At 35.4% G+C, this 14,192-nt stretch overlaps 1 protein-coding gene and 1 pseudogene across 1 annotated transcript; one reads left to right on the forward strand and one right to left on the reverse strand.

Moving 5' to 3' along the window:
• Window positions 1-3,024: 3,024 nt before the first annotated feature.
• LOC126633177 (disease resistance protein RUN1-like) lies at window positions 3,025-8,518 on the reverse strand. The gene is made up of 5 exons (XM_050303730.1): window positions 7,892-8,518; window positions 5,245-6,343; window positions 4,793-5,059; window positions 3,906-4,682; window positions 3,025-3,737 (listed from the first exon to the last, which is right to left on the reverse strand). Exons 1-5 carry the CDS (start codon window positions 8,422-8,424, stop codon window positions 3,126-3,128), a joined length of 3,288 nt encoding a protein of 1,095 aa, XP_050159687.1. The 5' UTR covers window positions 8,425-8,518; the 3' UTR covers window positions 3,025-3,125.
• Window positions 8,519-12,392: 3,874 nt separating this feature from the next.
• LOC126633185 (protein PGR-like) lies at window positions 12,393-13,647 on the forward strand (annotated as a pseudogene).
• Window positions 13,648-14,192: the final 545 nt, after the last annotated feature.

The following is a 14,192-nucleotide window of genomic DNA, read 5'->3' on the forward strand; positions in this document are numbered from 1 at the left end:
ATTTGATTTGTGTGAGTGTGGCTAATCAATTTCTTTTAAATTTAATATCTCTGATTGTTGAATGTTGAGTGTAATAGAGATTTATAATCAACTTAATCTTATTGGATGTTGGGTCCCATATACGTTTTAGGAGGTGATCTATAAGTTTTGGAAAAAAGAGAGTCCACAAGTCAAAGTGGAACGAATTTTGAGTTTTAGCGAAAAAAAAAAGAGTCTACAAGTCAAAGTGGAATGAATTTTGAATTTCAGGGAGTAAAGTGGTGACTTTTACACTATGTTTGGATGAAGCAATTTAAGATTACTACGAAATTTTAAAATGGCGGAAATTGAAATGACGGGATTTTATTTTCTAAAATTTGTGAATTTTCTTGTTTGGTTAACCTAAAAGAACAATAAATTCGGAATATGTTATTTTTAAACTCTCAATCATAGAAATTGGGAAATGACACTTATTTACATGGAATTTAAACTTGGGAATTGGAGGTCCCAAATTCCAAGTTGTTTTTCAACACGGAAATTCTAAATTTTTATGTTTATGAATCCAAACAAGGGAATTGGTGCATGCCAATTATAAATTCTGATTTTAATTCAAATTTAAGTTTATTTTCATCATCCAAACATAATGTTAAGTTACAAGGGGCAAAATGAGATTAAAATGAAATTCTAGGAAGCGTAGATAAAAGTGAGAGATAACACTTGTACAGTAGATTCCGTTGATGAAAGAACTCAAGACAAACCTAGTAGCTCTGAAATGACTACGAGGCCAAAATAAGGTGGATTTTCATTCAGGTCCAGCTTGCAGCTTGCAGCTTGTTATTAAATTTTACTATTATCCTATGTTGCATCCGGGTTTTTTGTAGTATTAAGTTTAATTTTGTGTCACTTCGTTGTGGGAAGGGGTCGAGAGGAGACCGGTGTTTTTACACTTGGATTTGTTCACTAATTATTTCTAGTGGTGCATATATAGTTGTTAGTTGTAGATGGGGCAGCTGTAAGGTGGAGGAATAAAACTTTAATCATTTGAATGGAGGGAAAACCAAATTTCTGCTAAGTTTTGTCTATATCAACGTCGACGATTATGTAAAATGGAATTTTACTTAGAATCACACAAGAAACACATTTAGTTAACTTATTTATTTATTATAAATGTTCTACATTTTTTTTTACTTTGTAATTTAATGCTGATGTATTATGCCTTCCACAGAAATCGAAGCTGTCCCTGTTCAAAACCAAGCAGCCGCACAAAAGCTTCTTCAAAAAATGAGCCATCAAAACCGGGATGACAGGCATTCAAGAGGCAGATAGTTTAGAGGAAGAGCCAGTGGCGTTCACTTTGGATGTATGGGAAAAGAGCAAGTCGGGGCAAGGCTTCAATTGGAGGTGTGCCTTTACAAGTAGTAGTCGTGACGAGGAACTTGCACGGCAGCTCCAAAATCCAATTTGATTTGGATGATTATCATGTCAGTGTGATAGCATATTCTGATCATTAAAATTGGTATTGTTGTTGTATTGCAAGTTCTCTGATGTTATTGTACTGCAACTTCAGGTACAAAAGGGTCCTCATGATGTGGATACAGAGAATATTAAAATGAGCATGTTTAGCGACCAAAAAGACGATGACAGGGATTATGACGGGAAAGGAAGAGGAGGAAGGGTACGAGGAAGGGGATGGGGGAAGAGTAGAGGGAGGGGAAGAGGAGGATTTCATTGACTTTGTCATTTTTTTTATTCTCAGCACGCTTTACTTTGTTAGGTAATTTTTGTTCTTGATATGAATATGATGATGGTGAAACCGTAGCTTCCAATCTTAGAATTTTGGTGGTTTAGCCATATTTGCACTGATTCACTTAACAAGAGTTTTTTCTTGTTAGTTTGGCAATAGCCAATAGGTACTCTTTTTGTAAGTCAGATAGATTTGTTACGCCAACAAAGATCTGTCTCTTTTTTTTTTTTTTTTTTTTTTTTTTTTTTCAATTGAAATCCTACAAAGATATCTATGCTATATTTGATGATTTCATTTTTCTTTTCAAACTGTGTGACTTTTTAAGTCGATGGTGTTTACAGAAAGGCCGCAACATGTAGATGTAGCAAATGCGCTTTGGAAGGGCCAAAGAAACTGAACATGGGCTGGGGTTTGCAATTGGTTTCCGGGTAAGAAATGTGATCATAATTTCATAAAGTGGGAACAGTCGAAGTTGACTTTTTTATAGAATAAGTAGCGGTTGTTGAACTGAGAAATGAAATCGCAGAGCGCATGTATATTTATCCTTCTTAAGTGTAGTTTTTGGATTGAACACAATTTCATGTACAATTCATATTTTTGCTTTTTATTTTTTTAGTTTGTTCTGTTAATGATTAAGAAGACATGAATCACATGTATGTAAATGTTGCATATCATGTATACACTTAGAAATGTTTGACATGTTTTACATGTTTTTAAAACCGCAACATAATATAGTTTAAAAACCGCAGCAACATCACTAGTAGAAATTAAAACTGTAGAAGAAGCTTATGAACACCTCAGTCAGCGTGGAAGGGAAGTGGAGAAAATTTCTGAGATATTCTATTGAGCCATCCATCGTTTCTGAGTCTTGTAGATGAGCATTTTGATCGTAACGGGAACAGCTCTACATTCTTACAAACAACTTCCGTCTACAGCTTGAAGAATTCTAGTTCATCGACTTCAAAGGTGGTAGAAAGGTAATAGATCTTCTACTAAAATGTAGAGTCAATTTTCTGCTAACATGTCAAGGCAAGTCAAGATTAATGAAAACATAGTACAAACTATATATTGATTGAATACGCGGTGGAAGCAGGGCAAGTATTTAGTGCGAATTCGAGTAGTATTTGTCAAATATTTTGATGATTCTCTTCTATTGATTATTGTAATGTTGAAATGTTTGTAGATGCAATATTTCTCCAAAATTCAAAACAACTACTTATTGAAAAAAATCATAGGAATATAAAGAAGTACGAACTATGGAGCGAAAAATGAAAGCGGTGTTTGATGAACTGACTGCTGTTTGACTCAGATATGTGATGATGACGATGCATCACCGCCTTGATCATGCTTCATCATAGAACCAATCTGGGTGTGACTTAATCAAGAGAGATGATGCGTCGCTTCAAAAATTCTGCCTTTTCCCATTTCTGTCATCTGTAGTATTTCTCATTTGATTACTGGGATGATGATTATTATCAAATGTGTCATGGCTTGGTCCTCCCTCATCATAGAACCGAGCTGGATGCGAGTCAAAAACATAACCAGCTTTGTCCAAATTATGCATATTTTCCTTCATAGGTTTGTCCCATACTAGATTAACCCCTGTTCTCTTCATTGTCATATAATAATCAGGATGCGAACTTGCAAATGAGTCTTCAAAAATTATATTAACTTTATCCCCGTCTTGCAAATTGAGCTTATCTTTCGATAATTGACCCTGCCAGATATGATAGGATTCAGGTTTGTAGTATATTCTATTTCGTTCTTCTCTGACTATGTTGGCCCGTAATTCAGTACACTTGGTATTATTTATAACAGTAATGGCAAGAGGAGGAGGTAAAAGACTTCTTTCATATGAGTGGTACAAGCAGAACAGACTTAGCCCTTCAAAACTACGATCACCACTCGGGGGAATATCAAAACTGACTTTAGTGCCCTCATTGACAAACTCAAACCAATCAGGAACATAATTCCCATGGAGGAAAATGCCACCAAATCCGCAAGAAGTCCATCCCTACGTATACAATGCAAGTATCATAAATACATGTACATGTGTGTTTGTGTGTGCATACGCACAATAGGAAGGTAACGATAACTTAGGGGGGGGGAGAGAGAGAGAGAGAGAGAGGGAGAGAGAGAGAGAGAGAGAGAGAGAGAGAGAGGGAGGGAGAGAGAGAGATACCTGTAGGATGTTCTTCCTAAAATCAGTTGTGAGATTGGTGCACCATTGCATATCAATCAATGTCATGGAGTTTAATGAGTTTTCCAAGCCCGGAACCTCAGTGAGTTTGGGTGAATCACTTGCTTCCAGTTTTCTCATATTTGACATTTCCGAAAAGTTGGGCATTGTTTCCAATGCAGGGCAATTAAACGCACACAGAAATTTCAAACTTGTTGGTAAGTCAGATATTGTATGAAGATTTGTGCATCCAGTTAAACTCAATGTTTCAAGCTTTGAAAGACCTCTGAGACTGGGTAAGGTATGAAAATAATTCTCTCCAAGATCCAAATATTGTAAAGAAATTAAACTCCCAAGATCCTTAGGGATTTTATCATCAGCTAATTTCACACGTTGTAGGGATAAATGAGTGAGATTCTTCAATCTTAGTATGGAAGGTGGTACTTGTCTTATGGTTGTATGCACTGCTTCAAGTATTCTCAATGAAAACATCTCCCCTAAATCCTCATGTAGTTCTCTGAAATTTGAACAATATCCAAGAAGAAGAGTCTCAACAGATTTCGACTTATAGAATTCCCTTGGAAGAGAAGTAAGCATTCTGCAACATGTAAGATCTACCAAAGAAAGTCTTTTAAGATGACCAATGGAGGGGTGAATCTCGGACAAACTCTCACAACGGACCAATATCAACTCTTCAAGATTTGGGACTTGTGAAAAGTCTGGTAATTTTTTTAAGTAAATGGAATAAGTGAGATTAATGATTTTCAACTTTTGGAGCGACTGTTGCACAAAATCGAAGAAAAAATTGAAATTAATATTCAAAAAAGAATATTCGTTAAAATAAATAGAAATGGAACATCATCATCATCATGATGTGTAATTGATTGTACCTTGGAACCCTCCCAAACTTTTACCAGTTTGCTTGACTGCATGTCTAAAACAACTAGTCTTGGTTGATCAAAAAAGTCATCCGGTATGGACTTTAAAGAGAATCCACGCCAGCACAACCATATTAACTCTTTGGGAAGATGTTTGTATTCTCCCATGAGCTTTACGTAGCTGAGCTTAAGAAATTTTAGTTTCTTCATATTAGCAAATGCTACTGTACTGAGACAAATAGATTCTGTTAGAGCAAGGCCTTCAACTTCTTCAGTTCCCTGTTTAAAAAAAAAGGAAAAAAAAAGTTAGAGTGGTAAGAAAAGAATTATTTGCATATGTTTACCTGTACGGTGAATATATTTAAATATGAATGTTGTTCAATGTATAATAGACGTACGTGTGTTACATATATTCTTTTCTTGTACGATGCATTAATTCAAAATTTTATTGTGAATGTACTTACAGATTTATTTCTCAATACATCGATTACCTCTCGACGATTCCACAATCTACTCCAATTTCCAGGGTGACCAGGAGATTTTTCAGAAATGATTACTTTGGCCATTTCTCGAAGCAAATCATGCATATTCAACATGTTGCGTTCAATAGTTACAAGGCATCGGTCAAGGAGGACACTGATCCCTATTATTGCAAAATACTCACATCCATCTAATACTTCTGCGACATAGTCCTTCTTCTTTCCAATAAAGAAACAAGATATGTCAAGGAATATAGCCTTCTGTGTATCATCTAGCCCTTCAAAACTTATTCGTAGCGGTTTCATTATTTTTCCTTCAGGAGTTCTCTCCAATTTCTCCAATTGACTTTTCCATTCTGCTATGGTTCTTTTAAACAAATATGAACCTAAAACTTCAAGGGCTAGTGGCAAACCTCCACAGTAAGATACAAACTTTTTTGAGAGTTCTAGATATCCTTCTTTAGGCCAACTGTTTCCAAATGCATGCCAACTAAAGAGCTCCTGAGCTTCTCCTTCATTCAATTTTTGAGCCGGATATACTTTGTCCACTTGTTTTAGTAAATGTTTATCTCGTGTCGTTATGATAATTCTACTTCCTGGACCAAACCAATTGTGATTTCCAGCTATTGCATCCAATTGTTCCACCTCATCTATGTTGTCTATGATGACAAGTACCCTTCTATGTCGAAATCGTTGTTTAATCAGACTGATACCACTATCAACACTACGAATCATTTGAGACTTGGTATGTTTCAAGATGTCAGAAACTAGTGTTTCTTGCAAATAAACCAGACCCTGTTTAATTGCAGTGTTGCTAACGTCGGCAAGGAAACTCTTGAATTGGAACATAGGATGAATTTGGTTAAAAATGGCTTTGGCAACTGTTGTTTTACCCAATCCACCCATCCCCCAAATTCCAACCATGACAACATCATTTGATCCACCACTTAAAAGATAAGTGATAACATCTTGAATGCGAGAATCGATTCCAACTTGGTGCTTGGCCACATGTAATTTGTTTGTGCTGGTAAGCCATTCCAGAATATTCTCGTCAACAATTTTTCTAATGAACTCCTCTTCACGCCTGAAAATTGAATTCGTAAGCATTAGTGGGATTCAATGAAGGCTTTGTAGAGATTTTTTTTTTTAATTGTTATCTCCACTAAGCGGGGAGTGGGTGAACTTAGCTTCACAATGGGCTAGCAATAATGCAATTCAAATTCTCATTTGGTGAGATCAAAGCTAAGACCTTAATTTACAAATGAAGACAAATATTACTAGTATGTAATATTAAGTGGCATGTAGATGTATTTAATGTGGAATCAACTTACACATACATTTATGTATTTAATGTGTAGTGAATTTTATTTTTCTCCTTCTTAATATGCTCCTAAATTAATGTTCCAGACTTTCACCAAACAACTATTGCCTCTCTTTTTTTTATTAAAATATTGCTTTTTAAACATTTCTAATTTGTTATGGATTTTTTTTGTTTAAATAAATTCTGTTCTAGAGCTCGGGGTCGGGGTAGAGTTGTCTTCCAATTTTTTTTTTTTTCAAAATTGTCCTTGCCGTTCTTTTTTCAAATGCAATATTCTGTTCCAATTCCCACTAAAAACAATATAGGAGGCCAAAGTAAACCAAGAATTGGTACAAGAAAAGAAAAAAAAAAGGAATTCAAAGGGGGAAAATAAAATGCTATTATAAGATTCTTTTTTATTTGTTTAACTTTGTTTAATTGCATTATTTGTATAACAATTTGCACAATTTTTTTATATGAATTTCACGAAAACGGTATTTCAATTCATCTTTTTTTGTATTGTATAAAAGTCTGAGGCTTAAAAAATATAATTTTTTTTTTGTAAGATATAAATTATAATGCTTGAATATTGATAAATAGTAGGCAGTGACCTTATATATATATTTTTTTTTTGTGGAGATTAAAATTCTCGGAAAATAGCAAAGTAAGAAGAAAAAAAAGTCAAAAATAAATTTAAACAAAAAAAAAAAGGGGGAGAAGGACAACACCAAGAGCTTAAAAACCATATATATATATATATATATATATATATATATATATATATATATCCAAAACAAATTAAAAATGCTTAAAAATAAACTTTAATAAAAAGAGTAGTAATAATTGCTTGGTTAAAATCTGAAACATTAATTAGGGGCGTATTTGGAAAGAGAATAATAAAATTCTATGCACATTAAATACATAGATGTAAGTGTAAGTTGATTCCACATGGCATGAGAATGAGTGAAGGCAAGTGAGAAAACGCAAATGAAGGAGGGAGCTAGCATTCCTCTTAGTTTTATAAGAGAGATTAAGGTGTATTAATTAAGCAAGTTAATGCAAGTGGTCATTTATCATAATGGTGGAAATGTGTTGAGTCATTAAATAACGGCATGAGTTTGAAACCATCGATGACTAATCTAATAAAATTTATCATTTGAAAAAATTAAACAAGTTAATAAGAGTAATACAACTCAAAGGTGTCTAAACTTCAGATCTATTTCTTGATTTTATAAATTCGTATAATTTTTTTTTCTCTGTTTGTGTGATACTCCCTCGTCTAACAATTGTCCCTAAAATGTTTTATATCTTGAAGAGCAGGTGAATGATTACCCATTATTAGTGATTTGAAGATGGTGGCCAGACAAATTTGCAGCTTCTGTAAGAGCCTCTCTCCACTGCTTTACCCTTTCTTTCTTGGCTTCGCGTTCCTTGTCATCTTTTTCTTTGCGGATGTCCATTTTGTGGTTTTGAAATGCTTGGGCGAAAACTCCGTTCTGCTTCCTGACATGTGAAGGATCAACATGATAGAATATTGGCAAAACATGTCGCCCCAGTTTGTACCTGCACTCCATGATCTTCACCAGCTCGTCAAGACACCAACTTGAATCCGCATACCTCTTTGAGAACACAATGATGGAGATCCTCGACTCTTCGATTGCCCGGAACAGTTCCTCTTTTATTTCTACCCCTCTTTTTAGATCGTCATCATCCATATAAGCCTGGTACCCCTCGTCTTTCAATGCCGCATGGAGGTGGCTTGTGAAGCCCTTGCGCGTGTCTTCGCCTCTGAAGCTCAAGAACACGTCGTAATTCCAAAGTTTTGACTTGGAGGATGACGAAGAGGAGGCTATGTCGGCTGTCATGGCGGTATCCACCGCTATGGCACTGTAGTGAGAGCGGGAGAGAGTCCGTGAGGGAGGAGAGAGAGGTCTACGTGGAAAAGAGAGAAAGGGCAGGAAAGAGGAAGAAGGAAAAGGAAAGTGAGAGAGGCTGTGTCGTTGAGCACTTAAAGGGAGTTTCATGGGCAATCTTCATATGAGTAATATAAAAAAAATTAAATTTGTAAATTAAATGATGTATTATTAATAAAATTAATGAGTTTATTCATCAATTTTTAAGTAATAAACATGCTTAGCAATTTAAGTAACAAACAAATCATCAAATCAATTTCTATCTTCCCCGTCCACACGAGTCATGGGAGGAGTTTAATTATTTTATTTGTGGAAACAGAGCTTGGTTTCAAGTTCAATAAAAGTATCGAAATAATCGCTAGGCAGAAACATTATTAATACTCAAGGGGTCACTAGACAGAACATCGAAATAATCGCTAGACAGAACATCGCTAGACAGAAACGATGTTCTTACAAATACTTTGTTTGTTAATTGTCTGCATATGACGCGGTTTCGTGTCTACACCGTCGATGCTCAAGAACACTAATTCCAAAAAATTGACTTGGAGGCGGATGAAGAGAGGCTCCTTGGGCTAACTTGGAGGGTAGAAACAATTAATGGCCTGATTTGTTTTTAAATTTGGGGTATATGTATTTACAAAGGTGTGAATTTATTGTGGCCATGAACAATTCCATGGAAGTAACTCCATTTTTTTACTAATTTCCAGAATTTTTTTCAAGGGAATTATTTGTTTGTCATAGCTAACAATGTCACATCATAGTCCGTATAGTAAAATATTGTCCGTTTTGGGCCATGTCTTTACATATTTGTTCTTGGGTTTCCACCCAAAACGCATCTTACTATAAGGATGTGAGAATGTACATATGAGGCATATCACCTCCCCTCCTTCGGACGATGTGAGATCTTACAAACAGAGTAAATCTGGGTTCTATACACAACAAAATATGGAAAAAATATATATATAACAGTGAATTGTGTGATGTTTAATTGTGGATTACGTCGTATTGATAAATGTTATTATAAAAATTAATGACTAAATGTGATTCGTTATGAAAGTTTATGAAAACCAAAGACATAAACACTAATTGAAATAGTAAACCAAGTTGCCATTTGTAAATGGTACTAAATGACTGACTTTATTGTCCTATTGTTGTTTATGTGCTTTAATTTTTCATCACCTAAACCGTTTTTTGGAGTTTCTTTTTCGAAAACATGCTCTTTTAGTGAATTGAAGAATATAAATGGTTGGATCGTTGACATCATGTTCCAATTTTTAAGGTTAATGCAAAGATTGCTTGATGTTCGATAAAGTCAGTCATTTAGTACCATTTACAAATGCTAAATAAAATAACTGAAACAAATTCTCAAAATTTAAATCTATGTAATTGATAGATAAAAATATATATAAAATAATAATAATAATAATAATAATAATAATAATAATAATAAATATTGTTTGGTGTTCGATAAAGTCAGTCATATATATATGTGTAAATCATAAAAACAAATTCTCAAAATACATAAATAAAATAATAATAAATATTGCTTGATGTTTGATACAGTCAGTCATTTTGATTTGTGTAATTGATATAAACAAATCCTCAAAATTTAAACTCGTCCAATAATAATAAATAAAATAATTAGCCTTATCACCATTTTAGGGAAACAAGCAAAAATGCACCCATACTCAAAACAATGTTCTTACAAATTATTTGTTTGATAATTGTTTGCGTGTGAAGCCCTTGCACATGTATTCGTTTCTGAAGCTCAAGAACACATAATTCTAAAGTTTTGACTTGGAGGAGGATGAAGGGGAGGTTTTGTGTTGGAAATTGCGAACTTTATGGTTTGAAAGAAATTGGGCCAAAGTCATAGACCTTGGGCCTTAGACATAGGGTTTGAGTGTATACATTAAATGTCAAAGATAGAACTTGGGGCTCTTGGGCTCGAATGGACGAAAAACACAAGTTACGATTTTTATTTTTTGGATTCAATTTTTCTGAAATGATAGGACTGATTAAACAGTTACATCCGTTTTCAAATGATAAGCAAGAACGATTACGTCTATTCAAATACGCCATTATTTATATGGTCGTCAAAACAGAAACCAAAGAATCAATTCCATCGCTTCCTTTTTCCATCCTTCAAAGAACACCACAATCAATTTGCCAAGAATCCAAGTTCAAGTACAAGAACTTGGGTTAGATAGTTGTATCCTGCAAGATAGACATCCATTGAACTACTGCACAGGTGTAGGGGCGAATTTTTGTCTTAGGAGATTGCTACTGCAAGCCTCTATCTTCATATAAAAGTCAGCGATTTGTGATTTTATGTACAATTTCATTAACTGTTCTTATTTTTGATATTTTGTATCTGTTGTGAAATATACATTCAAAATAAACTGTCCAAATTATTATATATTGTACAATTGACATTTGATGTTCTAACAGTTTTGTGGGGAGGTTTTGTGGGCTGTCATGTCGGTGTCCACATTTATGGCACTGCACTGATTCAGATCACGACTGAGAAATTGGCAGTGGTTGTGGTTGCATTGCCGAGCCGATGATACTGAAATATACCTAAACCAAGTGAAGCTCCTTCAGTCAACAAAAGCAAAAGTCATCCTCCACTTTTTTTGTTACTGGTTTCGCGTGAAACGACTTACAAACGCGAAAGATCTTCATGCTTTCGGCCAACCCAACAAGACCAATATAACTATGCAATCATTGGAAATTTGGAAGATTACTCTGATGTTAGCTCCAAGAGTAGTGGGCCTATTGCCAGAAACACTGAGTTTAGACCAATTGGAAGGCAGCGGAACGTTCAATTGAAAGCAAATGACGAGGATAAATCTTATCAAAATAGTGAGACAGATAAAACTTGTAAGGCAGATTCCTTTGATGAAAGAACTCAAGACAAACCTAGTCAGTAGCGCTGCAACGACTACGAGGCCAAAAGAAACAGTTACTCTTCTGCTACTAACATGTTAAAGCAAGTCAAATATATATACACATCTCTGGTCAAGTTGGTGGAGGAAGTTTTTAACTGGATAGAGAATATACAAAACTACAGCAAGCTTGCCGGTGAGAAGCTTCTTGCGGACAGTCTGTATTTGATGTTGGAGAGATACATAATGTGAGAGAACGTGAAAAGTCAACTCTCCCTTAGGAGAATATCTTACCTACACTAGGACGCAAATGGCGGTTTTCTGAATCAATAACGCACTGCTTTCTATTTAACTTTTCCTTTTTGTAGTACATTATTAGCATGTGATAACGCAACAATATGAATAACTGTTTACATACAGGAGGAGTCTTAATTGAGAATGATAGCTGATTATTCAAATATGAGATAATATATATGAGAAAAGCCAATGAGGATTTTTCAAAAGTAGGATTTTCCATAGACTATTTGTTATTTCATGCTTTTGACACAATGTTTTATAATACTGTCACGGAAATTGACGTTAAACTGTGAGATGACAGAGTTCATGGAAAGTCTTAATTGAGAGTCACCTGAGCATTCCTCAATCTATAATGTTAGAAATGAGAATTATATTCATAGCTTGCATAAACATTCCTAATAAATACAAGGGGTGCATTTTTGCTCAACATCCTACTTATTATCTGAGTTTAAATTTTAAGATTTATATATATCTATTATATAGATTTCGAAATTTAAACTCATCTAATAATGATAAATAGAGTGATGAACATCACCATCACTTAAGACTTGTGAGTAAAAATATTCTCTAAACCTACGATCATTTTCACCTACAATCACAATGCATGCTGGCAGTGCATGATTAGTCTTGAAATACTCTCCGTCTCCGCGAGTGTAGCAAGTCTCTCCTCACATGTATATGGTTACTCTAGGCAGTGCTCAGTGACACACATTCTTCCCCATTCCATCCTTTGTTTCCTTCTTTCCCACCATAATCCAGAAACTTAACCACACGTTTAGAGCGATAAGATGGATAAACTCCTAATCCAACCGCTAATCACAGTCCTAGTCTCGTTGTTGATCGCCGCCAGATCCTACCGATGAGAATCACTCGACCTCTCAGGGGCAATCACGGGTTTTCCCGTGATGACCATCCACATTGCCGTCGGATACAGGTATCAACATAGGAACACACACAAACATATGTATCATTATTTTCGCAGTTCCCCGTTGTCTCGCATCTTTCTTGTAAAAGCCTAGTTAGTTCGTGCTGTTGCGTATGAATGTTATTTGTGCGCCTTTTTATTCTTTGAACCGTTCTAAAGAATTACTGATCGCCTTAGAAACCAAGGGTATCAAGTATTTGTTCTATCATGATTGGGATTTATGGAGTTATGGGACTGTATTTTCAAGTATCTGGCTGCTTGAATATGTATGTAGACTATTGATACTAATTTGGGTTTCCACATTGTGTTGGCAGCCTGTTCAGATGGGTACCAATGGCGGATTTACAAAAGCAGGACTACTGGAAGCTGCAGCTGCAGGCTCTGTTATCGGACTGACATTTGTGGTTTTTGGATTTCTCACTACAAAATGCGCATATAATGTAGCACTGAAGCAGTTGGTGGTGATACCTATTTCTACTCTTGACGGACTAGGCTGTAGTGTCATCGATTCTCCGCTGCAATTCAGTGGATTCTGCACTGTTCGGAACAAAGTGCTTTAAAGACATAATACGCGAATCTGACGTTATCATATTTATGGCAACAATTGAATCTGCCTAACTAATCTCATCCTAACTTCTTTTGTTCCTCTAGGTTGTTGGAAAACCCCGGCCAAAAAGTTCAGAAAATCTCAGGTCTTAACTTTCTTGACAACAATGCTGTGAATGTTGTTTCAATACTGCTGACAACAATTCTCACTTCCATTGCCTGCGTTTACGTTTTTTGAGATCGACCTGCTCAACCAAATATCTTTCCATTATCAGCTAAGATGGTGTTGATGTAATTCGAAACTGATTCATGTAGGCAGGCACGATAACAATTGTCCATCATGGTAAACTATGATTTGGATAAATGGTTTAGCAAATGCCATCCTTCTGACAAGTGTGGTTTGAGGAACTGATACTTCTAGATGGCTAGGGCGCAGCATTGTAAAATTTTCAGCGGCAAAACATGCGTCGTTGAAATCTATTCGAGCTAATTTCGAGTCACATTAAGCAGTGAATTTGATTTTGTTTGTTTGTACCATACTTAGGGCCTCCGTATTTAGATCTCGTATAAATACTCGGAGCACTCAAATGTAATTATGTAATAAAGAAAGGGGCAAATATGTAATAAGTGAGGAGCCCTTATTCTATAAAAGGACCCCTCACCCTCATAATTAGGGAGAGCCTCACATCCCCTCTCATATTCAGAGAAGCTCATCCTCACATAAGGAAGCTCTCTCTCCCTCTCAATCCTCTCACAAACAGAGAAATATAACATCAGTGTGGACGTAGCTCAAACCTTGGGGTGAACCACGATACATCTTGTGTTATTTACTTTCTTGCATATTCACGGTCGGATTTACGTTGTTCCAAGACCCTTCCGGTTTTGTGCATCAACATTGTTCACACTTATGATCACATTGTATGTATATTGGCCTTGATCCTAGACCCAACTTGCCTTAATCTTACAATTTTTTATGAGTGGCTGTAACTGATTTTGTCTTGGGAGTTATTGAGTTAGAGATAATCAGTTTTTCCTTTGGTGTGGCGAACTAATTTCACTAAAAT

Source organism: Malus sylvestris, chromosome 8, assembly GCF_916048215.2.
Source record: "Malus sylvestris chromosome 8, drMalSylv7.2, whole genome shotgun sequence".
Taxonomy (NCBI): domain Eukaryota; kingdom Viridiplantae; phylum Streptophyta; class Magnoliopsida; order Rosales; family Rosaceae; genus Malus; species Malus sylvestris.